The sequence below is a fragment of the Typopeltis vanoorti genome, chromosome 19 (assembly GCF_054136105.1).
Source record: "Typopeltis vanoorti isolate ZY-2024b chromosome 19, IOZ_Tvanoo_1.0, whole genome shotgun sequence".
Lineage (NCBI taxonomy): Eukaryota > Metazoa > Arthropoda > Arachnida > Uropygi > Thelyphonidae > Typopeltis > Typopeltis vanoorti.
The window spans coordinates 81,690,650-81,718,006 of record NC_143567.1 but is presented as its reverse complement, the minus strand read 5'-3'; the positions used below and the strand labels follow the sequence as shown (position 1 = coordinate 81,718,006).

At 34.5% G+C, this 27,357-nt stretch overlaps 1 protein-coding gene across 1 annotated transcript in view; it reads left to right on the top strand.

The window, feature by feature from the left end:
- Positions 1–27,046, top strand: part of LOC150096293 (glyoxylate reductase/hydroxypyruvate reductase-like) — a 198,138-nt gene extending 171,092 nt beyond the window's left edge. Inside the window, exons 8-10 of the mRNA XM_090409117.1 lie at positions 6,908–7,067; positions 20,131–20,261; positions 26,853–27,046. Of these exons, the coding sequence (XP_090265243.1) occupies positions 6,908–7,067; positions 20,131–20,261; positions 26,853–26,968 (407 nt within the window). The 3' untranslated portion in view covers positions 26,969–27,046. The remainder of the gene's footprint in view (positions 1–6,907; positions 7,068–20,130; positions 20,262–26,852) is intronic.
- Positions 27,047–27,357: the final 311 nt, after the last annotated feature.

Below are 27,357 nucleotides of genomic sequence, written 5' to 3'. Positions count from 1 at the left end.
GACTTCCTGGAGATTTTAGATAATAATAAATTATTGAGGATTTTTCTGATGTCTGTCTAGTGAAAGATCAGAAGGCATACAGTGAGTGTTTGTGGTGAAATGGAAGGTGATTTTCTTTGGTCTTCTATTAGATGACCAAAGAAAATCTGACCGTATCTACTAAGTTGCACCCAAGGCCTTAGTGAGGCCTTAACATAATTATAGCATACTTATAAAGTATGCTATAATTGTGCTAAGGTATGGAATTCTTATCTTGGACTGATTTGGCACAATAGCTCAAGAACGAGATTGTGGAAAGTGGTTGGAGGTTTTGCATTGAGTTGGGAATGAAGGTCTTCATTTCAACAAATATTCTATTCTGCTAATATTTCCATGTCAGGAAAGTGGTAAGAGTAATCTGACCATGAAAAGGAAGAAATCCTGGAGGTCATCCCAGTTGGCACTGTCGTAAGTACCATTGGATACGAAGCTAAAACTGGCTGGGAGAAGATCTGCCTTTAGGAAAGGAAACATGGACAAGGTTATGGTTGGATTTAACAAGATGATAGCTAATATTTACAGTGTATTCAGAAGTAGAGCTAGTTAAGGTTTGAGGTGTTGGGAGAAATGATGAGGACTGTCAGGTGTTCTGATTGGTAGGTGAACAATTTGTATTAGATACTGCTGACATTAAATGATTTATCTTCCCTTCCATCTCAATCTGTATCTATATTCCTGGTACAATCTGACTCTCACTATAGCACTACTGTAACAAGTTTCGGAAATTTCCCAACTAAAGTCCCATGGGTATGCTGCTATGATAATAAAAAATAAAATAAAGAATTGCTATAGTAAGAGTTGACCGTATCTGTTTGACTACTTGATTGTATCTATATCCATCAGACAACGATTTCATATCCTTCTCATTGACCTATTAACCATGGGGTTTCTTAGGGTTTCTTCTTGAGAATTCCTGGCATGATTTTCAAAAAATTTCTGGCTTCTGAAATGCACAAAACATACTCGAACCCTTAGGGAAAAAAATAAAATCACTTTGACATGTACTTTATCAACATCCATGGCATAAATGACAACATAAGTGGTGGCCATAATCACTTAAAGACATTTAGACCAGACAGAAATTCAAATTGTAGATAAGCATACTTCAGTTTAAATTGTTTTTCCACAAGAGTGGTGGCTGTGCCTTTCTGAGACATGACATTGCCAGCCAGATAATGCTTAATTTAGAATTTCCTACTTTTGACCTTCTCTGGCTCAAGGTTTCCTTTTCCCCCATTTGGTAACATTCATCTGGTGTATTTACCACTCTCCAGACTCTGAAAACCACTCTGACCTCTTTACCTTTCTATTCATGAAATTCAACCTTCTGGAATTCAGCTATTCAAATAATAAAGTCATCTTCCTAGGTGACTTTAATGTCCACAGCATCACGTGGCTTTCATTTTCAAGCACAACTGTTCCCAAGCTGAATGTGATGCAAAAGTTTTTGCAATAAGCACCTCTATCAATTCTCTGTAACCCTCTTCACACTCTCAGGACCCATGATTTTTTTAACCAGTTCTTCTTTTGAATACACCAAATAGGCCAAGTTTCATCTCACACAGAATGCCTTCTCTCAGTCACTCCTAGCCTCGTGTCCTTTGCCATTGCAAAGGTACCAAGTTGGATGACCTCCAGAACTTCTTCTTTTCCCCACAAAGGTCTGACTATTGCTTCCTCCCTCTTCTGATCCAAATACCTACTCTGAGCAAGTCATTGAAATTATCCTCACTGGCATCCATCCTACCCAAAATTCTCATCCACTTTCCAAGCCCTGCTTTGACAGTAGATGCAACAAGGCAGTTGAAGGAAAAAACTCGCTGCTTACCACAGGTGGCTTGTAACAAAAGAACCCCAACTTTATACCCAGCCTATGTTGAACATACAATAAATGCAAAAATCGATACTAGTGGTTGCTGATTAACTGGTGAGCCTTTAAGTAATGGAAAAACTTTCTGCATTATTTAGGAAAGGATAGTGATTAGTCAGTAGGAAGTGATGATGATTAGTCAGTAGTTGGATGGCAGACTTTTTTTTTCTCCCTTTTTTTTTTTTTTTTGGAATAGGTTGGATAACGCTGTTTGGAAAGAAGATGTCAATGGACACCATAGTGTAAGGAAGCCATGGTGCCCACCTTAATAAGATATAGGACCTCATTTTGTTGCAATGACTGCAGCAGTCCTGGGGGCATACTTTAACATAAGCATATGATAGCAATCAATGGGAATTTTGGACCATTCTTCCTGAGCATGTAATGAGGTCCTGGATTGTTGTGGGGTGGACCTCCCTTGACCTCACCCGACACTCCAGTTCATTCCACAGATGTTCAGTAGGGTTGAGATCAGGGCTTTGTGGAGGCCGGTCAAGTGTGGTGATGTTCACATCCACAAACCATGCAGTTACAGCATCAGCCTTATGATGTGGTACATTGTCTTGCTGAAAAAGACAATGGTCTGTTCCATAGAAATGCCACAAAGTAGGAAGCATTGCTTTGTCCAGAATTTCAGATACCTCTCAGAGTTCAATGTTCATGGCACCACAAACAGAGGTCTGAGGCTAAACCAGGAAAAACAGGGTGATACACACCGACACTCCGAATTTCATTGTTTGGGTTATGCATTCTGGTAAGAGACATTCACCAGGCATCTACCACACCCACAAGTGTAGCATGATTCGTCACTCCATAACACAGATTTCCAAGCTTCCACGTCACACTGTACATACCCACATTACCGAAACCAACATACAGAATTGTCTCAGAAGACAATTCTGTATGTTGGTTTGGGTAATGTGGGGCTTGCATATTGCGGTCCCCATGGAAACCCATGTTGTGAATCTCGGTACTGAATGTTTTTGTGCAGATTTGGGTTCCAGTCGATGCCTGGAACTCTGCATTCAACTTGGCTGATGAATGGCGGTTTTTACGTGTTATCTTTCATAGCACCTTACAGTCACGTTCAGTGAATTCATCCACTGAAAGTAACACTTGCAGTTGACTCCCTGTGCTTCCATCTCATTACAGTATCACCTTTTGTTGATCTGGGATGGCTCAATTTTTCAACAGTTTGCTGAACAGATAGGCCTGCAACATGTCTCTTTCAAGCTCTGTCAGTTTTCTTCTCTCAGCCATTTCACCTGGACACAGTTGCACTGACTTGGGAGCATTGTATTCCTCCAATTTATACTGGCTACTAACACGTGACTCACTGCATGGCACAGTGCACCTTGTCCATGTGGGTTTCTGTTGACTTCTTTCCAAGCAGAGTACTCTTATTTGCTTCCATGTGTTGGGATAAATGTTATCTGTATTCATTTGTAGAGATGACAGAAGACAGGTGTTAGTTCTGGAGTATGTTATGCTTCAGTGCACCTGGATGTAATCTGGATCAGAGAAAGAAGTGGAAGTTCAGATGAACAGTCATGCCAATTGGCCTTTGCAAGGAACCAAAGGCATGCCTTTCATTTTTACAGGAGGTGATTTTTGGAAATTATGGAGACAACTACCGTGTTTGAATAAAAACTTTAGTTTACTATTACTAAAATTTTACAATTCGACGTTTTCACCTTTATGTCAAGGTCATCTTCTGGAGCGTACAAATATACACAGGAAACAAGCTATACTACAATCATACTGGTTCGTTAAAGACACTGACTAACCGCTACCACAATTGTTGGCCTGACCTCTGGTGAAAAAAAAAAAAAAAAAAAAATTATACATCAACGCTAGAGTCCTATTATTTGTGTTGTCTACTATATACATATATTAACATCATTCCAGCCAGTTGGAGTGGAATGGTTTCTAATAATAGCAGATTGGCTAGAGTCCTGACTTATGTTGAATCTTTCAAATTAGGTTGGCTGAATGTGTGCCATCCAGATCCTTGGAATTTTCATACCATCTTTATTGTTGATATTTGGGTGGTTTATCAGGATTTCAAAATCCTGATAAACCACCCATTGGAGCAGATGGGGATAGATTATAGGGTTGGTGAGATGGATAGGAGGGTGGTTGAAGGAGAGATACCAGAGATTGGTTTATGCAGGAATGGAGTCTAAAAGACGGCTTGTGACTAGTGGTGTGCCACAGGGCTCTGTTCTTGGACCACTGCTTTTCAATTTGTTCATCAATGATATAGGAAAGGATTTGAGAGGAAGTGTTTACTTGTTTGCTGACGATTCAAAGTTGGGTAGAGCAGTTGTGAGTGCACAGGATGTCAAAATTTTACAGGATGATTTGGATAGTTTGGAGGACTGGGCTAGGAAAAATGGATGTCAATTTAATGTGGCAAAGTGTAAGGTTATGCACTTTGGGGTGAAAAGAATAGCAGCAGTATATCGCATTGGTGGAACCGTACTCCAGGAGATTGATGAGGCCAGGGATTTGGGAGTGTTGGTGGATAGGGAATTGAAGTTTAGGGGGCACATTGCAAAAGTGACTAAATCAGCTCATCAAATAAATCACTTGGCTTCTGAAAAATACTTTAACATGCAGAGACAAACAAGTTGTTGTTCCTCTGTATCGAGCCTTGATAAAACCCCCATCTGGACTACTGTGCCCAGTTATGGGCACCAGGGTTTCTTCGTGATGGGGAGGAAGTGGAGAGGATCCAGAGATGAGTGATCAAGATGATAGAAGGTCTGTGGAATGAACCTTATGAGAATAGGTTGAAGATTTGTGGGTTGCAGAGATTGGACGATAGGCAAAGGTAGGAGTGATATGATTGAGACATTCAAATTACTGAAGGGTTTCTATAAGATTGATCCAGAAGATATTTTTGAAAATATGACTGGTGGATGGGAGAACTAGGGGCCATGCATGGAAGCTGGGAAAGAGCATGGTTGACAAGGGCGTTAGAGCTAGGTTTTTTACTTGGAGAGTGGTGAATGAGTGGAATAAGCTTCCAGAGTCTGTTGTGGGTGCTATGACCGTGAATGAGTTCAAATCAAGGTATGATAGATACTGTGTCAATGTCGAATAGTTGTTCTTGACATGATGTTAGGGCCTCCCTCCATGAGTCTGTCGACTCCTTGGAGTTGCCCGGAACAACAACAATAATAATAGATTGTCCCGACCCCTATAAGGTAATACTCATAGTGGGCATCCAGCAGCAGACTGCGAAGTACGAGTTATCTCATAATTGGCAGTCAATGTGTTAACAAATAAAAATGAAAATTAACATATATCAGATACAAAGAAAAATTAAATTTCAAAATGATATGTAATAGTATACAAAATTCTGAATGAAAAGTACAAAATAAGTTTTCAAAAAGATTACAGTATTTATAGCTTCATCAGTCAATCAACTTTATCTTTTAGTGACAAAATTACCTGCCACTGAAAAGATTATTTCATATTCTGTACCACTTGGTTTAATTGTCAATAATACTTTGTATAACAGTTGTAAATTATTTATTCTTTTATTGTTGATTTCAAGATACTAAATTCTGTTTTGATTATTTTGTAGTTGTCATTTTTTGGAGAAGTTTGCTGATGTTGCATATTTAATATAGCACTATTAAGTTCTTCTTCTTCTTCAGTAGACATAAATAATATTTCATTTTCTGGTACAATATCAGATTCATTGTCTTCATTAAAATGTTCTGTATGAGATAGAAAAAGTTAATTAAATTTTCAGCAAAAGACAGCAGTGTTGATTTATGATGAAAAAAGTGATCTTTTTGTATTTCAGAATTATGTAAATATTTTAACAAACAAATCCTTTTTTTATCTTTGCATTCTCCAATTCTCATCAAAAGTGCATTATACATATCTCTTGCTAATTCTAAATTGATTTCCTTATAAATTTTCTCCTAAAAAAAAAGTTATGACTTCTGCCTTAAGTAAGTTGCATCTTTGTGGCTTATATCTCGACAACTATTTTTATAGGGTTAAGAATTTCTGAAGTATTTTCTAAAATTGTAGTATCTTTTTCATCCTATTTATTACCCATATCCAGATCTATTAAAGCTTTTTTAATACAGTTTTTCCAGTTTTAAGAATCTTTCAATTCTTTAAAGTAAAACATTGTAGCTATTTAGTCATAATTTTTAATGAAGATGGAAAATTAAATATGGAAAGAGACAACAGTACAGTATTAAAGTATCAGTTTACAAGACAGTGGGTCAAATACTTAGCATTCTAATAGTGCCTCACCACTCAGAAGGTGAGGCAGACTGAGCTCTGAGACAATAGCACCTATAGGTCGTGATTGGTTATTGTGTCAATCAATCCAATTGAATGTTGTCATTCATCATGAGTTACTGTTTTTGTTTTCTGAGTTTCATCTATTTTGCGTGCATGAAGTGTGAACTGATGTGGTAGGCAAGCTTTTATATATAATATTCACAAGTTTTAATATATAATTTTTGATAAATTTATAACTTTTTCACCCATATTTACAATGGGAAACAGTATTGTAGTCAAAGGAGGTAGGCCTCATCCTCCTCTTCCAAATTTTACAACTTTGAGTAATTCAAATATACCAACTAAATATTGATAAATTAAAGTATTCAAAGTTATCCCATAATTAATTGCATTAGACCAATTAAGATTATCACTGATTTGCTATACACTCTTAAAACTTTCATACATTGTAAAAAATGCAATCATACGGTCAAAATCACATGAATTTTGTAGCATGGGTTACATAAACCACGTCAGCAGACCTAACCGAAATGGGTATGCAATGGCACTGACTGATTTGTTTAATTTGTGAATGACTTTTGACAAACAGTATCTCTTTTATTGGAGCTCTGTTGTGTATGTATTATTTACTTATGTGATTGATTATATACATATACACTTGAATATTTTATTAAAGTAAAGATAATATTCATTCCTATTATTACTTTATTTTGTGCCCTTTAGCAGATAAACTAAATGCAAAATTTGTGAGTTTTGAAGAACTTCTCAAGTGTTCTGACTTTATTATTGTTTGCTGTTCACTGAATTCAAGCACAAAGGAATTATTTAATGAAAGAGCATTTAGTTTAATGAAGTCTACTGCAATATTTATAAATACGAGTAGGTGAGTAGATAAATTGTGAGCATCCATATAATTAATAAATTATTAAATTTATATTATTATATAATTAATAAATTAGTATCTTCATTAGCAAAAAACATTCTGACCTCAAGGGAAATTCACACAAAAACAAGAATTAGGCTCCAAATGCTACGTATGGTCAACACTGCTATATGGAGCAGAAACCTAGACAATATCAAAATATTGGAAAATAAACTAAAAGTCTTTGAGATGTGGATCCTGAGAAGAATTCTTAGAGTCCCATGGACTGCCAAAAAAAAAACTAATTTAGAAATATTAGAGATGATTGGAGAAGATAGGAATCTGTTTAAAAAACCATTAAGAAAAGGAAAACCACCTACCTTGGTCACATACTAAGGCATGAATCCCTACAAAAAACACTTCTAGAAGGAATGATACAAGGAAAAAGAAGACGAGGAAGACAAAGAGCAGATTGGATGGAAAATATTAAGGACTGGACCTTTTTGTCCTATGAAGAATGGTACATCAAAACCGTACATGGTGGAAGCTCATGGTAGTCAACCTCCTGGAAGGAGATGACATCTGACAAGACAAGACAATTAATAAATTATTTAGAAAGAGTTTCCACTTGGTTATAATTTAAATTCAACTTGCCAAGAAATTATACTCTGGTTTAATCCTTTATCCAAGCATAAATAAATTTTGGTTATGCTTGGATAAAAGATTAAACAAGAATATAATTTCTTGGCAAGTTTAATTAAAATTTAATACATTATTATTATTATTACTTTATTTAATTAAATAATTATAATAAAGAGGAATAAAGTTGATATCCCACACAACGAAAATCCTAGAAAGGGTTCTAGATGGAAGATTGAGGAAGGAGGTGGAGATTGCAAAGGAACAATTTGGCTTCATGCCTGGTAGATCAACGACAGATGCTATCTTTGGGTTACGGCATAATTAAGAACAGTGGGGAAAGTCCCCCACTGTTCTTAATTATTTAAATGTTGCTGTTTGTTGTCATTATAAAGATACACAGTACACAGATAGTGTTCTGATAAATAATCTGCAAAAAAAAGTTTTAGTGCCTTTCTTTATTTGAAAAAACATGTTAATATAAAAAATGTGGATTATAGTTTGATTTTAAAAAAAACTTTAATGAAAAAATGTCTTTTTGGAAACCTCAAAAAATTATATATAATTAACACACAAGCAACTATCCATTGCATTTTAATAATACAAATAAAATATCTTAAAAGTTATAATAAAAAATTTCATATTAAAAAAATGTTTTCTTTGACAAGCTGTTCTAAAACAACCCCCATCTATGAAACCACATTTCATTAATTCAGGAACAGTGCAGCACCTTTGGTGATGCAGGCTGGGGAACATTCCCTTAAGAAAAGGTTTTATTGGATGTAGCTCTTTCATAATTTGAATAATTACTTTGGGTTCAGAATTGCTACTGTTATTTTTGAAGAGAGAAGGCCAGTGAATGTTTTTTCTTTTCTGATGTTGTTCTTGGTGTGCAATAAATAGTAGCAAATTTATGGATGCCTGATGTGGTAGTAATAGATTCTTGACATATTTTGAAGATAGAAAGGAATGAGTCACATTCTTCTTAAAGAAATAATCAATTTTGCCTGCTTTGGTTTTGATATCTCATTCTAGAGCAGTGATTTTCAACCTTTTTCATAATATGGCACACCTAGATTAATTATTAAAATTCTGCGGCACACTAAAATATATATTCTTTTAATTTTTTTTGACGATCTGGCAAAAAATAGGCATAATTTTGATTGATTTACACAAGCACAAGATATTAATAATAATAATAATTACTTATCCTTTTTGCTCAAAAAAATGTAAACTATATTTTTGACATTTTGAGTAAGAAAAACAATACTCAAAATTATTTTTAAAAATTTGTATTGATTTTTTCAAATGAATATTAAATGTATTAAATAATATACATACTTGTAGTTAATTTTAATGAGATATCTGAGCTTGATGTTGTTCCAGAATGTCTTTTGTGTGAGGTCAAATTTTAGATAGGCATACTCTTAAATCATCTTCCAATTCTTCCAGCAGCGATCTATTTTTGTTCTTAATAATATTCATTGCAGAAAAGTTTGATTCACACAAATATGACGTGGAGAATGGAAGAAGTACTTCTATTGCTGTTTTGATAATTGGGAAATTCACTTCTTAGAGATAACGAAAACGAAGTAGTATCTATTGTTGAATGTTTTAGTTTTAAACCTCTGTTAATTCATCCTCTTCTGTAATCTTTAACTTTCCCAATTTACATGTGCTTAAGACAAATGGACCTCTTATCCAATCAAAGGATGATATGTCAAGTGACGGAAAATATTTTTCAATATTTGTATTTAGTAATCTTAAGGCTTGTAAAATTGTATCTATTAGATTTTCATTCAGTTTGCACTTTTTTGTTAGTTCAAACATATTTACTGCATTTTCTTTTCTGATTCTTTCTTCCCAAAGCATTAGTTTTTCCTTGAATGCGTTAATTTTGTCAGTGGAAGTAAGAATGTTTTCACAGTCTCCCTGCATACTTTTATTAAGTGTATTTAAAGATTGAAATAAATCAGCAAGAAATGCAACCTTACTGCACCAAAGCTCATCGCCAAGAAAATCTGATAACTTAGATTGTTGAGTTGTCAAAAAAAATTAGAATTTCCTCTTTTAGTTCATAAAATCTTGATAAAACTCATCCACAAGATAACCATCTCACTTTTGTATGCATTCACAACTGCGTGTAAGAAGCTTCCGTTGAGGAGCATAGTGCTGCAAACAATCTCGATTGTAATGGCCTGGCTTTTATATAATTGACAATTTTGATAGTCTCGTCTAGTACTTTTTTAAGCTCGTACTAATGATTTTGACATACTTCTCTGTGGAGAAAACAATGTGTAAAAATAATTCTAGGATTCTTATTTTGAGCCAGTGTAACAAATCCTTTTAAATCTCCTGACATCCAGCGGGCACCATATGTGCAAATATTGATGCAAGAATCCCAAGACAAGTTATGGCAATTAAAGAATTATCAATAACATCAAAAATATCTTGGCCCTTCATTGTTTCCAGGAGTGGTTGACAAAATAAAAACTGTTCTATAATATCTTCCTTATAAATAAATCTACTGAAGGCTAGAAATTGAGCTTTACCAGTTACATCAGTTGATTCGTCCAACTGAATAGCAAACATATCTGCTGCTTTAATGTGAGATACCACTTGCAACTCAGCATCTCTGGCTAAATCCTGAATATGTCGATAACTGGTGTTATCTGACATAGGAATTTTTAAAATCTCCTTTTCATATTCCTCGCCAAACATGATATTAACAATTTTACAGCATGCTGGCAGAATTACAGATTCTGCAATTGTGTGAAATTTCATTTTTTTTAGCAACAATTTCTGCAATTGCGTAACTGGCTTCTTGGACTTTTTACACAGTTACAAATTTAGTCCATCTTTATGCTTGAATAGTTTTATCCGGTTTTATCAGCAAGATAAAAGCTCAAGTGAGAATGTTTAGATTGTAAATGTCTTTTTAATTTATTGGAACCATAGCATTGTTTGCTAATTTTTCGCCACAAACTATGCATGTAGGATGTGGCGGATCTTCTTGACTGGAAATAAAGCCAAATGACAAATAATTTTTGTCATAATGGCGAATGTTAGTTTTTAATTTAGTTTTAGAAGAAAGAACCAGTACTAGATATGGTATCAGCTGCTGATGTGCTGGGAAAAACTACCTTCACTTTCTTTCTTCCTTTTTTTTTTTTTTTTCGACATACTAGCTTCACTTTCTTCGTTGTTTTCAAATTTTCTTTTTTTTTTATTACAAATTTATCCATGTTAAAGGAATACTATTGAATAAACTTAACTGAATGAAAAAAAACAATAAAAGAACTCTTACCAGTTATCTTAAAAATAAGAGAATTAAATGAAGTTATTTGTGAACACACTTATCAAAAGATTAAAGCTAATTAACACACAATTTTAAACGATTAACCAACCGTAAGTTTTGTAAAATATAAATAAGGGAGCTTCAGGTGCGGATGGAAGACCAGACACTAATAAATAAATGCGCAAATTATGACATTATTTGTTTCATTTAATTTGTTTTCACAAATCTTACGGCACATCAGTTGAAAATCGCTGTGCTAGAGAAATGCATATGGTTCAATACAAGAAACTCTTAAATGGTGGCACTAACATAGCACAGTGCAAAAGCTGTGTTGCACATGCTCTACAGATAAGTCTTTTATTTTAGTGGATATTAGTAATTTTAGTAATTATTTTTGTTTATATCTTACTTATTTTAGACTGTAAAGTTGAATTTTAATATGGGAAATTGTTTTAGAAAGCGTTTTAATACATGACACTGATGTGAACAAGGAAATGACAGCCTAGTTTAGCAGAGGGATCTCATATGATGTAGTGTATGTTCTATGTATGCATTGCCAAGAGTGAATGGGTTGTGGTATGAGCGTGTGCATTTGTTGTAAATGTTTCGTGTGCCAATGCAAGAAATGTGAGTCATATAGAAAGCAGAAAAATGAATTCATGAATGTTAAAGATGTAAGGAAAACAAAAGTAGTCTGGCAAATGTGGAAGTAGTGAATGATAGTGCTTGGAATGAGAGCGTGAAATAGCATGTTTACGTTGTATCCTTCACAGAACAAAATGGGAACTAGAGCAGTTGGAGAAAAATAATTGTTGTGCGGTACAGCAGGTGGGAGGAGAATGAAAGAAGATGTGAATTTGGAAAGTATGAAAGTGCAAGAAACTACAAATAAGGATATGATATTGTATGGAAATTCTATGACAAGAAGTGTACTTAATCAGCAAGTGACAAAAAGCATGTTTATCAGGTGTGAAAATCAGTGATGTTAGTTTGCAGAAGGGAAAAGTGAAAGAAATGACAGGAACAAATGATTTGAGAGTTAGAAGTTTGAAGAAAGTTGTTTAGTGAGAGTTTGGAAGTGCAAAACCAGAGAAACTAGAGATATTAGGGAGGATGCAATCAAGCATATGTCTGGACTTGGAGACCTTGTGATAAATGAGCATGCACAGAAACGATTATGCAATGCTGAATGTGATTTCACAGGTTTCTGATTCAAATGGGTTGGTAATGACATTACACGAGGGTAATTGTGGGTACAAGGGGATGTCGAAATGCATGTACATGAATACAAGCAGTATCAGGAATAAGGGAGAGGAGTTTTTGACATTAATCAGTTCAGCTTGGCCAAAAATTATAGGTATCAGTGAGACCTGGTTGACAGAAAATGATATAGTTGCAGAGATAGAAAGTAAAGGGTATTGTATTTTAGGGAGTATAGAGAGAATGGGATAGGAGTTGGGGTATTGCTGATGATAGTTGAAGAATTACAACCAATAAAATTAGAAGTTACAGAGGATTTTAGGTCTGGGGGGGAGAATGTTCATTTGAGACTGTCTGGTCTGAGATAGAGACCAATAGGACAAAATATATTGTTGGGTGCTGCTATAAACCCAGGGGGGGGGGTCCACAGGAAGATGTAGATGCCATCTATCAGCAGATTAGCACAATGAATGCAGGCTGAACAATTATTATGGGAGACTTTAAGTATGGGGACATAGATTGGAGAGGGGAAAGGGATATGGCAAGATGGAATTTTATAGTTGCTAAGAGATAATTATGTGAAACAACATGTTATAGAGGGGACAAGGGTGTTTGAGAGTGTGGGATCTGATAATTAGCATCAGAAGATATATCCATAACCAAGGTAAATACTCTGAGTGTGAGAATGCAGTCTTGTTCTCGGAAATTGCCAAACATGTGGAATTCTCTGTCAAGAAAGGCTTGACCTATAAAGCTGGTAATTTGAGAGATTTGGAGTCATCTTGGAGTAGAGCATAATAAGTGGCCAGAAGTGGTTCTCAGTGTTTGAGAGAAGCAGTATCAGTTTTGATATATTTTGGAGACATTTCTTTTACTTTTCTTTATTGTTTATTGTTGTTCTTCTACTTATATCACTTATCTTATTCACAGTTAAATCTATCCACACAATTTGGCCGATTCTTAGAATGATTACGTATATTAAATAAATTGACAAAGGATTGACTTCTGAATAGAGTCCGATCCTCAGCAATAACGGTCTGGAGTTACTTTCTATTCAGGTTCTGGCAATATTTTTTTGATCAAGCTGCGCACCTGCCAGATCCCTAAGTTAGAAATTCCTTCCAACCAAGAAGTAACCCTCAGAAAACATACTAAGTAAATCAATCTATTAATTACTCCTCATATCAATTTTTATCTATCTCTCTTAAAACACTTTAGATTGCAGTCGTGGTCTCTGTCATATACTTCTCTCCCGCTCAGATTCAAATATTAGCAAGCAGTGCATTGGATTCAAATCAAGGCACAAAACAGGTTAAGATAATCAAGATACATTTATTGGATTCTAAAGATTACACATTTACAATAAAAAACACTCAATAGGAATAGAGTTATCCCAAGTTATAAGGTTAGACATAACAACTGTCATTCACATATCACATCTAAGAATAGGCTCATTTCACTACACAAAATTCTAGCTAGCATCCTTTAAATATCTTTACTTGTCTTACACATATTCTTAAAACATTCACATCGATAATTCTATAGATCATTACTTATAGCAAATTAACTACTACTCATTCAGACAAGTATTAAGGAAACAGCCTTTAGATTCTAGACACTGGTATCTAAATCTCACTATAGCCCTTCTTCCTACAAGTTTAGAGTTATATAACCTAACATCTCATTTCTTCTATAACACATTATTCTGTTCTTTCTTAACAAAGGAATTATAAAGGGTTCTACATTACCACATTCCTGTAACTTATTCCGTCTATCCTTTCTTTATAATTTCCCTCCGAATGTTCGATCTCATCCTTGGTGATTAACTCACGGGCTAGGTTTGGCCTTCGTTGTTCTGTCCTTTCATCGCATTCCCGACTGGAAACAGCATGGATTGAATCGATCCACGTAGATGTATGTGGCGGCCAATTTCTTCAGGCTTACTCGGAAAAGTACCTAATATTTCTTTGTCTATTCCTTCCACCCGACATCGCGAAACGACAGCAGAGAATAGCTGCCTGCTATCGACTAGATCTCAAACTGGAACTCTTCCCAACTCCACCAGAAATTCTCCAGCAACTTCAGATGAAAAAACCTAAAAAGTCCTGAACGGGGGGGGGGGGGGGGACAAACCTGTTTTATACCTCGTATCTCTAGCACCCTCTTTCACCCAAAACTTTCCTTTTTTGCGCCCGGCTCCTATTTCATTCCTATCTTCCTGGAATACTCCGTACGATTGCCGCATCTTCCCGGAAAAACACTGTGTGCGTGCAGTTCGCACGTAAGCAAATTGCCGTTGGCTACACAATTTATCCGAAGTTGTTAATGGACTTTGATCCTTCATTATTATGCTCTCACGTATATCTTATAGAGAAACGTCTTACATTATAATATTTTCCAAATAAATTACATCTTTCACCTTTAATTAATATTACAAAATTTGTATTAGTATAATTCTTTAAACAAAATTGGTATCTTCACTTATTTACAAGCACTTTCGTTATTGTTTTAACTTCTTGTTAAATTCTGAATGAGATATTTCTTAGTTAAAATATTTTCATTCAAATTCAACAGTTTATCTTCCCAACCCAAGGTTGGGAGGATAAACCAAGTGGGAATTAAGTGGATGAGTAGAGATATAAAGCAAGAGCTTCAAAAAATAAACACTGTGTGTGTGGGGGGGGGGGATAATGGCTAAATCAGATTATGAGAGAAAATTAGCTCAGCAGGCCATGTGGTATTTCTTTTCTTTTGCCTCTGTCACCTTCCTACCATCAGCATTGTTTAAAGTCATCCTACCATAGTAATTTTTCGTCTTACTTGTTACTTACCAAAAAAACTTTTTTGGGTTTATTTATTTAAAAAGAATAAATAAATAAATTTTTGGTATGTAACAAAAAAAATTTTGTTACATACCAAAAAAAAGTTTTTTTGGTATGTAACAAGTAAGAGGAAAAATTACTATGGCAGGATGACTTTAAACAATGCTGATGGTAGGAAGGTGACAGAAGCAAAAGAAAAAAAATACCACATGGAAAACTGTTACAAAAGCTGGAGCACATGGGAATGGATATGAAACTAGTAGCATGAATAGGGGAGTGGCTAACAGACAAACACCACAGAGTAGTATATTGTGGAGTGGATTCTAGGAGAATGATGGTGACTAATGGAGTACCTCAAGGTTTGGTACTAGGGCCACTATTTAATTTGTATATCAGTGACATAGAGAAAGATTTAAGAGGGGATATTCAGTAGTTTGCTGAATATCCCCTCTTAGGTGCAAAATGGGGAGAGCAATAGTTGATAAATGTAGATATCCTGCAGAATGATTTAAATCAGAGGTCGGCAACAGGCAGCCTGCATGTGGCCCATATGTTGACTTATTTAAATAATACATTTTATAATATGAATAATAAATTAAAAATAACTTTATACCTATACTTCGTGATATCACCTGTGCAACTTGGAATTACAAACAAAAGGAAACTTTTGTTGGTATTGAAGATTTACAAATGGAAGTTTCAACAAGATTTGTTGATTTTCATAAAAATAGCATTGAAATGCGATTATTTTTGAACACTTTTAATGTCGACATTGATGACGTACCAAACCAACTACAGATGGAAGTTTTGAAATTACAGCACAATGAAGCATTAAAGAACGCATTTTTGTTAGAAAATATCCAAAAATTTTATCAATGCTTACCAAAAAAATTTGAAAGATTAACCAGTTTCGCAAAGATGATAGTCGCATTTGGAAGCACATACATTTGTGAATAAGCATTTTCTGCCATGAGTTTTAGAAAAAATAAATTTTCTTCTCAACCTGACTGATGAACTTTGCATGCTTAGATTCAAATTTGCACCGCAGGTTGTAAAGTGGATATAGATAATTTGACTAAGGGAAAACAATCACAAAAGTCACATTAAGTAGGGAGACACACATATCATGATGCATAAACTATATTACTTTGTTTTTATGTGATAATAATTTTTCATTGCGTTTCATTTTCATGCTTGTTTCATATCTGGTACTTTAAATATTTCTGTGTTTTTTTAAAATTGATAACTTAAGTATTTTTTCACTCACTATTTTCTCTTAATTAAATGCTTGCGGCCCGATTATTAAAAATAAAAGTTGAATGCAGCCCGCGAGTCTGAAAAGGTTGCCGATCCCTGATTTAAATAAATTGGCATTGTAGGCAAAGGATAATAATTGTCAATTTAATGCTGCAAAATGTAATAAAGTTATGCACTTTGGATTGAAAAGGTTGCATATGGTGTATCATATTGATGGTACTGGGTTGCAGGAAATTGATGCAATCCAGGAATAGTGGACATGGGGTTGGAGTTCAGAGGGCATATTGCAAAAGTTGGTAAAATGGATCAGGGGGGTTACTTGAATGAAAAACACACTAATTAGTAAAGATAGGGAAGTTATTTTCCCACTTTATATGGCTATAATTGCTATGAATCTTGACTACTGTGAACAGATTTGGTCACCTGAGTTTCTTGGAGACCAGGAGGTGGTAGAGAAGATTCATAGATGAGTGACTGAGCTGGTGACAGGTCTGCAGAATGCTTCCTATGAGGATAGGCTGAAGGCTTGTGGCCTACACAGTCTAGTTAATAGGCAGAAAAGAGGGGATATGATAGAGACTTTTAAGATATTAAATGGGATTTATAAAATTGATGCAAACGAAATTTTTCAATATATGACAGATAGTCAGATAATCAGGGACCATCTGTGGAAGTTGTGTAAGAGTGTGGTTGGTGGGAATGTATGGACCAGATTTTTTGAATAGAAAGTGGTGAATGAGTGGTATGGATTGCCAGAATTAGTTATGAGTTCCCTGACAGTGAATGAGTTTAAGGAAAGGTATGATAGGTTTTGTGTGTATAATAGTGAATTTGGGTTTCCCAGGATGAGTCTCCAGACACCGTGGAGATAATACCATATAATAATAAATGAACTTTGAATGATCTGTCATGGTCAGGTCACAGGAAGACAGTGAAGTCAGTGTGTGTTTGCCTCATCCACAATTTCCTGATTTCACATCATTGCATTTTGCAGTTTCTGTATATACGGAAATTACAAAAGAACAGGTTCTGATATAGCTTCTTCATTGGTGTCAATTTCTTCAAAGAGGCTTCTTCTGTGGAAGCTGATCCACTACCTGAATGAGTGAAGTGGCTTGAGGACAAATATTTCAGTTTTTATGAATCCTGGAGAATATTCATGGTCATAGCTATGAGTTGATGCATTATTGACAAATATAAGAACCCTTTTCACCAAGTTTTCAGTTTGAAGATATTGCTCTGCTGCTTGCACAAAATAAGTGAGGGACCAATCTTGAAATATTAAAATTTCATGGTTCACTCATGCCTTTGAAGATGAGACATAATTATTTTGTTCAGTGCACTTAGATTTTCTTGGAAAGATAGACAGGAGTGCTACAGAAGGTTTTTATTGTACCTCTTTTTTTTTCTTTTACTTTGGTATTACATTAGCTGAAGATTTTATTTCTCTCTAATTGGAAACAAATTTCTAATACCTAAATATGCAAAAAGTGGATCAAAATTTGATGAGTATAAAAAAAATATACAATCAATGCACATTATGGCATGATATCTATTAATGACAAGTACATGCTTATACTTGTACTTGTCATTAATAGGCATTATCATTTGATACATTTCACTTATTTGAACTGAAATTGGGGTAGGCAATAGCAAACCTTGAAAAATTACAAAAAATTACTAAGTGGCATATGTTAGGAGACAAAGACTGTAATTATTTATTGCACTCCTTTTTCCATGGTGTTTTTCTCTTCCTGAAAACTGTAATGAACTTCACTTCTAAGATCCCATACTGATTTCTTCTGTTTCTGTATACACAGCAACACCAAAATTCAACACCTCATCCTGATATGGATCTGGGCAAATTTATTTATCTGCCTAAGTTGCTAATCTTTTCAAGTTTTCTCAAAGAGGGAACTCACTTCATTCCTTATTACTCTAACTTCACACTGTTTGCAAACCGCTCACAAAATTAGAGTAATAGTTCAAGAATAAACTTTGCTGCACACAAATTGTTAATTTTCTATTTTAGGATATCACTTTCCCATACATAAATGTTCAATGATAGTCAGCCAGCCAATATCCAATGCTATCCATTAACTTCTTGTTATTATTAATTACAATGCACCTCAATGAAGTAAAGAGACTTGTGAGAGGTTCATCCTAAATGCCATAATACCTACTATACCACATTTAAATTTGTTAGATGTCCTTGCACTCACGACAACTGCAGTGCATTCCAATTATTCCCTCTCTGTGGAAAACACTCTACAAATCCTTACTTACCACACCTCTATGTAAGTTCTAGAGCTATCCTCATGTTCTTATTTCATCCTCTCTCTCTCTCTCTCTGAACAATCCTCCAGTATCTATCTGATAAGCCCACAGGATGACATCATTATGGGAGGTTTGTCTTAACTATCATAAGCCTTGTCAAAGCAAATCTTAAATTCATTCACACAGTTCTTGTGCTCATAAAACTCTCTGGCTATGCACCAAACAATTTTTATGCAAAAAACATACTTCATTCTTATTCCTTCAACCTTTTGAAACATTGCTCAGTATGTGTTAAGCTTCTTTCCATAACTTATGCCTGAATCATATCACCCCTTCTATTTAGGCTCCACAGTTCATAGTACCTCAGTCTACTCTCATAGTTTGTTTCACAGACTCAGAATTACCTTATTCATGTGTGTCTGCAGCCTTTATAAGTTTATAAGTAAAGATATCACTCAAGTCTATAGATATACTTGGAATGTATATCATTTATCTAATACTGGGAACTGATTTTGAATTCCATGAGTATTTTGATTAGAAACTCATAGTATGATGGGTTATTTATTACCATTTTATAACTTACATTATGTTAAGGTACAGTTATGGTAACAAGTTTACTTAATAACACGAGGCATTCTTACACTTGATAAATCTTCACATTACATTGTCCCCCCCCCCAGAAATGATTTTATACTTTATTTTGCAATATGAGTAATGCAAGAGAAGTTTCAATAATTGTACTTTACTGCATCTGAAATAAAGGACAATAGATATCCATTTTATGGACACCTTGATAATTAGAGACAAGATGGAACTGTCTTCTCTCTCTCTCTCTCTCTCTCTCCGTATGTGATTAAACCCAATCATATAGGCAAGTGTATCCATAATGATTCCACATTATGGATAAATTATTATCCTTACTAAAAATAAATAAATAAATAATGTGATTCATCAAAATTATTGCCCTTGGAGTTGCTTTGGTGTGTTGTCCTGATTCCTGTGCAGAATTAAGGTACTGTAAATCAACATCTATTAAAAAAAAGTCTCATACAGTCAAAGTCAATATTTGTTATAATGAAACAGGCATTTGCACAAATAGCCAGATAATTCATAAACTACAACCTGCAAATCTCAGCATGAATTCCTTCATATCTTTAAGGGCAATTTGCTTTCTTATCTTGGATTTCATAGCATTATATGTTCTTCTGTCTGACTGAATCTAGATCCTAAAATCTGGTTTGACAGATGATGCCCTCAACAAAATCTGAACCTTATGAACGTTCTCAGTCTGAATAAGAATACTACACTAACAGAGATTTTGTTTAGAAAATGGCTCCCTCACAATCCTTTTGATATGTAATAGCCTGTAACATCAGTTATGCTCAGCATAAATTGCTGATAAATAAACTATTTTCTCAATTAATGTTATTACTGAAGAGTGCTATTAATTAGTAATTAGTAATTATCTGTATTAGATATCAAATGTAGGTGAGATAAGTTTATAAACACCAGTATATGGTTCCTTTCTGTATGTGTTATTACTGTCATTATTTTTTATTATTTAAAAATCTAAAATATCTTTGATTTTCAGAGGTGGTGTCGTTGATCATAATGCCCTCTGTAGGGCCTTAAAAACTGGACAAATTCGTGCAGCAGGTCTAGATGTCATGACTCCTGAACCTTTGCCTTTAGATCATGAATTGTTAAAACTACCTAACTGTGGTAGGTAATTACTTTTACTATTTGATCAATAACTGTCTTTATCTGCTTTACTAAGAATGAACTCCCTCCCTTCACCATTCCAGGTGTATGTATATAAGTTCCTGTCCTTCTGACTTGCTGTATTATAGTTAAACTGGAAGATCTGCTAACTTTCACCTTAAAGAACACAAAAAATATATCTGCCACCACAACTATGGTCATTTAGGTCTAGCTGACCATGTCTTGGGACACAGAATCAAATGAAAAATACTATGCTTCATGCAGCAGATACAAACTTGAAAGACTTTTTTTTTTTTTTTTTTTTTGAATTAGCAGTAGATTTACTAAATTTAAGCATATGGCTGCTTGATAATTCCCATGATTTGGAAAATGGTAATTGTTACACCTTCTTTCCAAATGCCAAGACTGGTTAGGTTAGGTTACCAGCAGTCATAGAGGGTGTTCCTTACCAGCATAAGACATTGTAGGCTTCTTTCAGTGTTATTTCAGTTTTTATATTGTATCTGAGATGATGTCTCTGTAACAGACAAAATACTGGAACTATTTAATGTACAGTAAAACCCCGAAGTTACGCGGTAGGTGGGACCGACAAAAAGTGCGTAAGTCGAATTTGCGTAACTCGGGGTATAATTTTGCATGTAATTTATATATACAAACATACAATTTTTTAAGAAATATAATCATAATTGTAGTTTTTTTGTTTATCGTACATAAAAAAAAGAAAGTTATTTTGATGTCGATGGTTTCATAAAATCTAATAGATTCGTCTGCTGGCATAATGTCTTTTTCTTGTCACGCAAAATTTCTTCATAGCAAGCTAATGATTTTTTTATTCCTTGCCTTGTGGCTACAATTCGTTCCTCGTAAATCTGTAAACCTTTCTTTTATGATTGTTCTTACTGTGGATTCCTGTAGATCAAACTTCTTTGCTAGCTCACAAATTTTCATTCCGCCTTCAAAATCCTCAATAATGTTGAGTTTTGTTTGCAAAGTCAATGTTTTTCTTTTCTTGCTAGCTGTAGAAGAATCGGACTTGCTTCTTTTGGATGACATTATTATTTTTTATGTGATAAAATTTTTATCAAGAACATAACATTAAACAATCATAAGGTTTGTAGACTATAAAAATTGTGTATGAATGGAGACTGCGCGAAACACGTCAGTGCTTGTTCACAGCATGTGCGACACTGGCGAATGCGGCTGGCGCCTGAAAGATATGACTAGTGGTGAGGCGTGAAGCGGAATGGGAATACATACATATAAGAAACCACGTAACTCCAGATTCACGTAAGTCGGGGTGTGACTGTATGTTTAATTTCAATTGTGTTGTTTTCATTCCAGCGGACTAAAGATGAACTTTTCCTAGTTTATCTTTGCATAAGGTCAGATTCAAGCACATAATTTATCACATTATGAAGGAAAGTGGCATTTAGCTTGATATCAAAATTGGAGATATTCAAGTCAGCTCTTTACACAGTTGCAGAAGGAGACTGATTCCTCTCTTTATGGTATCATATCCAAGAGTATCTTCTTTCACTGCAAGTCCCTACTCTATCCTTTCATCTATTACCTAATGACAATGAAAAGTACAACAAACAGTGATATTGTCACTGTGATTAAAGTAAACCTCCCTCAAAAAATAATTTCAATGAAAATAAACAAATATACAAAGCATACCAGAATCTCTATAAATCACATCAATTTTACCAACATCTGGCATAAATGTCAACATAAATTATGTACACCTATTGACATCTAGACCAGACCTATTCTTGCAGAAATGCCAAATTGCAGTTACAACCACCACCATAGTCCACTTTCAGTGTCCAAATTATACAATTGCATGATTCCTTTTTCTACAGAGTTAGAATCGTGTGCCTTTGTGAGATCAGACATTGTTGGCAGAGAATGGCAAATTTAGAATCATTTGCTTTTGATCTTTTCTAGCTTAATTAGGTCTTCCTGTCCCATTTAATTATATGCCTCTGCTGTATTTACTATTCTCCAAATTCTGAAAACCACTCTGACCTCCTTATCCCTGAAGCTTGACTTTTTTCATTCCAGCTATCTGAATAGTGAAGATTTTTCTCTAGGTTTTTTTCAAAAGTGCTGAGTGGGACAACCTCTGGAACTTCAACTCTCCATTTCCATAGTTAGACCACTCCAACAGAAAATGTCAGGTCAGGCAGATCGGCTCTCCATTTCTTTCTATCCTCCCAAATTCTTTCTTCATGAATACTGTTCCAGCTCAGGTTTCTTTTTTTAAAAAAGAAATCTTCTCTTATCTAGTCTTCTTCTTGATCCTTTCCCCTCAGTTTTCATTTCATACATTATTCTTCTTATTCTTTTTAAATTCATTCTCATTATATGTCCAAACCACTTTGAGTGAGAGTTCACAAGCATTTTTTTTTCAACATTTTCCTAATGTCCACATTCCTTTTATTTTTATCTTTCTTTGTTTTTTCCAACATTGTCCTTAAAATTTTCATTGCCATTACTTGTATTCTACTTATGATTCTTTTTCTTAGCCTTTCTATCTCTGCAGCATAAGACAAAATATGCAAAGAGTAACTTCTGGTAATCAAAAGCTTGCACTTGAGTGGGAACTAACTGTTTCAAAGTACACTGCTTACTCTGTTAAAAAATGTTGTTGTCCAGTGAAATCCATCTTAAAGCGTACAGAAAGTACACTTCTGAAATATTTGAATTTTTTTAATACTCTTTAACACTTACCCATTGAGTTTTAATTTTCTCTGTGATTTAAAACCATGATCTCACTTTTTGCTATTAATATGTAACCCATAGTTCTGTGTCACACCATTCTGTTTGTCCAGTTTCTTCTGTAGCTCTTCTTCTGAATGTGCCAAAACCACCACATCATCCACAAAGGCAGCTATTTCTCCTTTCTGATAATTAACTATGTCTAAGACACTATTCATCACCACAATGAACAGCAATAGAGATAAGATATTTCCTTATTGCAGCCCATTATTAAGTGTAAACCACTCTGAATTACAAAATTGAGTCTTCACACAGCTCTTAGATTTAACATACATATTCTTGAACATGAAAAGTTCTTCTTTTTCTATATCTATCGTTTCAAAACTCTCCCAGACTTTCCAAATCAAATAGGCTTTTCCAGATGCTGAGGGTCTCCATTATTTCACTCAGAACAAAAATCAAATCCAATTTTCTAAAACTAAATTGCTCTTCTCAGACTTTCCTCTATCTTTTTTTGCCATTATTCTTCTGTAAATATTTGCACATCAACACAAAAACATTACTTCTCAGTAGTTACTACACTTCCTTCTCAAGCTTCCTTTATATATTGAAACAATAATTCTCTTGATACAATTATTAGGAGTCACCTGATGCTTTCTCCAGATTAACTAAAAATGTCACATCACCATTTCAATCCTGAACTACTAGCAGCCCTGATCAAATCAACAAGCAAGTCATCTGTCCCAAGAGATTTTCCATTCTTTATCTTCCTTAATGCTTCTTCAACCTCTGCAAGACCTATTTCATTATTTTACTCCTTCCAGTTTATTTTGCTATGGCTGCAGTGAAATAAAAATACAAATATTATTCAAGAAAAGTAAGAATTTAAAGACGAGAACCAAACCTTGGAGGCTCAAAACCAGACTGAAGAAAACATCGATTCAGCTAGAGAGTCATATGGAGTTGTCTGCAAAAATAGAAAAATCAGAATGCCATAGTGGACTCAGGTAGCTAAAGAGGAAGTCATGGAAAAGAAGAAAGGATAAAAAAGTTTCTAGCAAGTAAGTCAGCATGTGCTCTGAGAAAATACTTACTGAGAAAAATGTAAGAAAGCTAAACAAAAGTCACAGGAAGACTTTGGTAAGAATATAGAAGATAAATTTCAGGAAGGTGGTAAAATGTTCTTGAAGCAATTGAAAAAGCTTTGGAATCGAAGAAAGAGTATTGTAAAAGGAATAACAGATGATAGAGGTGAAATGAAAAAGAAGATATAAAGATATTCTAATGTCTGGAGTGATTACTTGGCAAGATTGTTAAAGGAAACAAGAAATGATAGAACAGTGGTAAAAATATTCAATAGGAATGCAATCATGAGTACTTATCAATACTTCAGGTAGAAAAAGCTATCAATGGTTTGAAATTTGGAAAGGCACGTAGAGTGAATAATATAAACCAGAAACACTCAAATATGGAGGTGTAAAAGTTTTACTGTGGCTGCACTGCATAATTCAGAAAGCATGATCAGAAAGTTGAATTCCAGATAATCGGAGTAGAGCTCTCATGGTATCCATGTATAAAAAGAGGTAACAAAAGTGAAGACTTCTAAGAAGATGAAACTAGTTGTGTGTTCAAATAATGTTTTTTTAATTTTGGCATCTCGGTTTCTAGTCATTAAATTTCTTTAATTTTACATATATATATGTATATACGAGGGTGGGCTGAAAGGTTCTAGGCCTCGACTAGATGGCAACACTATCGGCAAGATTTTTTTTTCTAAGTTGGTACATCTGTCATAAGCATCCATGTGAAACTGCAAATCATTCTATCAAGTAGTTTGTTTTATACAGCTGTCTCAAGCAAAAGTGTTGTCTGTATCCCTTGAAATGGATAAAATTGAGTATCATGCGGTTATAAAATTCTTTATAAAAGAAGGTTCAATGCCAAAAGAAATTCATTCGAAGTTCATAAAGGTTTATGGGCATTCTTCTTCGTTTTCGACTATTAAGAAATGGGCTGCCAAGTTTAAGCGTGGCCGTACCAGCCTTGAAGATGATTCACATGAAGGACGTCCAAAAAGTGTAACAACACCAGAAATCATTGATCAAGTGCATGATATGGTATTGGATGACTGGCGAGTCAAAGTGCATGAAATTGCTGAGACACTAGGCATTTCAAAAGAACATGTAGGATATATTTTGCATGAAGAATTGTAAATGAAAAAGCTTTGTTCAAGATGGGTGCCATGCTTGCTCACAGCAGATCAAAAACGCACTCGCAAGAAAATCTCTGAACAGTGCTTGGAGCATTTTAACAAGAATAAAACTGATTTTGTGCAGCGATTTATTACTATGGATGAGATGTGGATTCACCATTACACACCAGATTCCAAACAGCAGTCAAAACAGTGCACAGAAGCCCCTCGTTCAGTGCATTTAACATTCCCAAAAAGTATTTTGGGATGCTAAAGGCATTTTGTTTATTAATTATCTTGTAAACGGTAAAACAATAACCGGGGAATATTATTCTGATCTTTTAACCAGACTAGACGAAAAAATTCGTGCGAAAAGACCCGGTTTGCAGAAGAAAAAAATCATCTTTCATCAGGACAATGCACCTGCCCATAAAAGTGTTTTGGCAATGGGAAAATTAAGGGATCTGTACTATGAATTGTTGAAACATCACAACCACCCTATTCCTCAGATTTTGCTCCCTCTGGCCTCTATCTCTTCCCAAAACTAAAACTCTTCCTCATTGGTCAGCGTTTTTTTCGAATCAAGAGGTGATTGCAGCTGTAGAGTGGTATTTTGCAGATCTTACTGAGAACAACTACAGGGACGGGATAATGGCGCTGGAGCATTGTTGGAATAAATGTATTAGTCTTAAGGGAGATTATGTTGAAAAATAAAAATAATTTTGAAATTATAAATTCGTTTTTCATTGTTAGGTCAAACTTTTCAGCCCATCCAGGTTAGCATGTAACTAGACATTACACTGCAATACAATACGATACTAGATGTAACTAAATATTTGCATGACTGGTCAGCCAGCACAAAGATTTTCAAGCCCTGGTAATATAGCGTTATATAGGTGATATGATGTGTGTGCAGATTTGGTCTCCTGGATTCCAAAGGGATTGAGAGGATGTATAGAAGAGCTACAAAGATGATATTAGGATTATGGAATGGAAATGATAAGGAGAGATTAAAAATGGTATGTGGACTGCAGACACTGGTAGAAGAAAGAGTAATATGTTAATCCTATAGCCTTCTGTAAGGTTATAGGATTATCATGAACAATTCCATCAGACTCCCTGGAAGTCTCTGATGATAATAACTGTAATGATAATAATAAAAATACAAGTGATGATTAGAGTCCAGTTATGGTAGAAAACTATGATTACAATATTAGTAACAATTTTTCATGTAGCAGTGAGTTTGAAGCTATCTGGTATGGGGGTGGATCCAGTTTAACAAAATCAAATACATGGTAGGGTATTATTACAGATATAGAGCATAGTGAATCATTGCTGGTAATGATGAAATTCATCACCAAAAAAAATTTATCACAGTTTACATAAGGTGTGCTAAACATGTAATCACTGATAACTAATCAAACATTGAGTGGGGAGCAGTGAAATCTTGCAAGAAGAAGCTGAATTTATTGAGTGTTGTTGTTGTAAGACAGCTTCTTCAAGCAGCATGTGTTAGAAGGAATTCAATTCAAGAAAAGGTATGACAGCTTGTGTAAGTGATATGTGTCCTTACTTGATGCATTCCTGACTCCTTAGTGGTATCTGGTAATAATAATGATAATAATGCCTTATAAAAATAATCCATGTAATTTATACTTTAATTTTTTTTTCATTCACAGTTCTTCTTCCTCATATTGGCAGTGCAACAATAGAAACACGAACAGCTATGGCAGTATTAACAGCTGAGAATATTATAGCTGGCCTACAGCATAAACCACTTCCTACTCCACTGTAAAACATTAACTGTTTATATATGTGCACTTGTAAAAATTATACAAGAAAAAGTAATGAAATAAATTTTGTTTAAATGTTTGGTGCTGTTGGATATTATTTTTAGAACAACACATTGAGTTAATGTCACACATAAACTGTTGTTCTGGTAAAAAAGACTGATACTAGGTGCTTCTGTTAATCCTTTATCTAATGTTTATATAAAGAGAAAGAATGAGACAGAATGTGATAAACTGTCTCCTGATATCAACTGAATATGTTAAAAACAAATTTTATTGTAATCTCTTAAATATGACGAAGTATAACCTTAATGTAGAATGTTTTTTTTGTTTTTTTTTAATTTCATATAAAAATATAGTATGTAAATGTTGTATGCTGTATTTGTGACTGCAG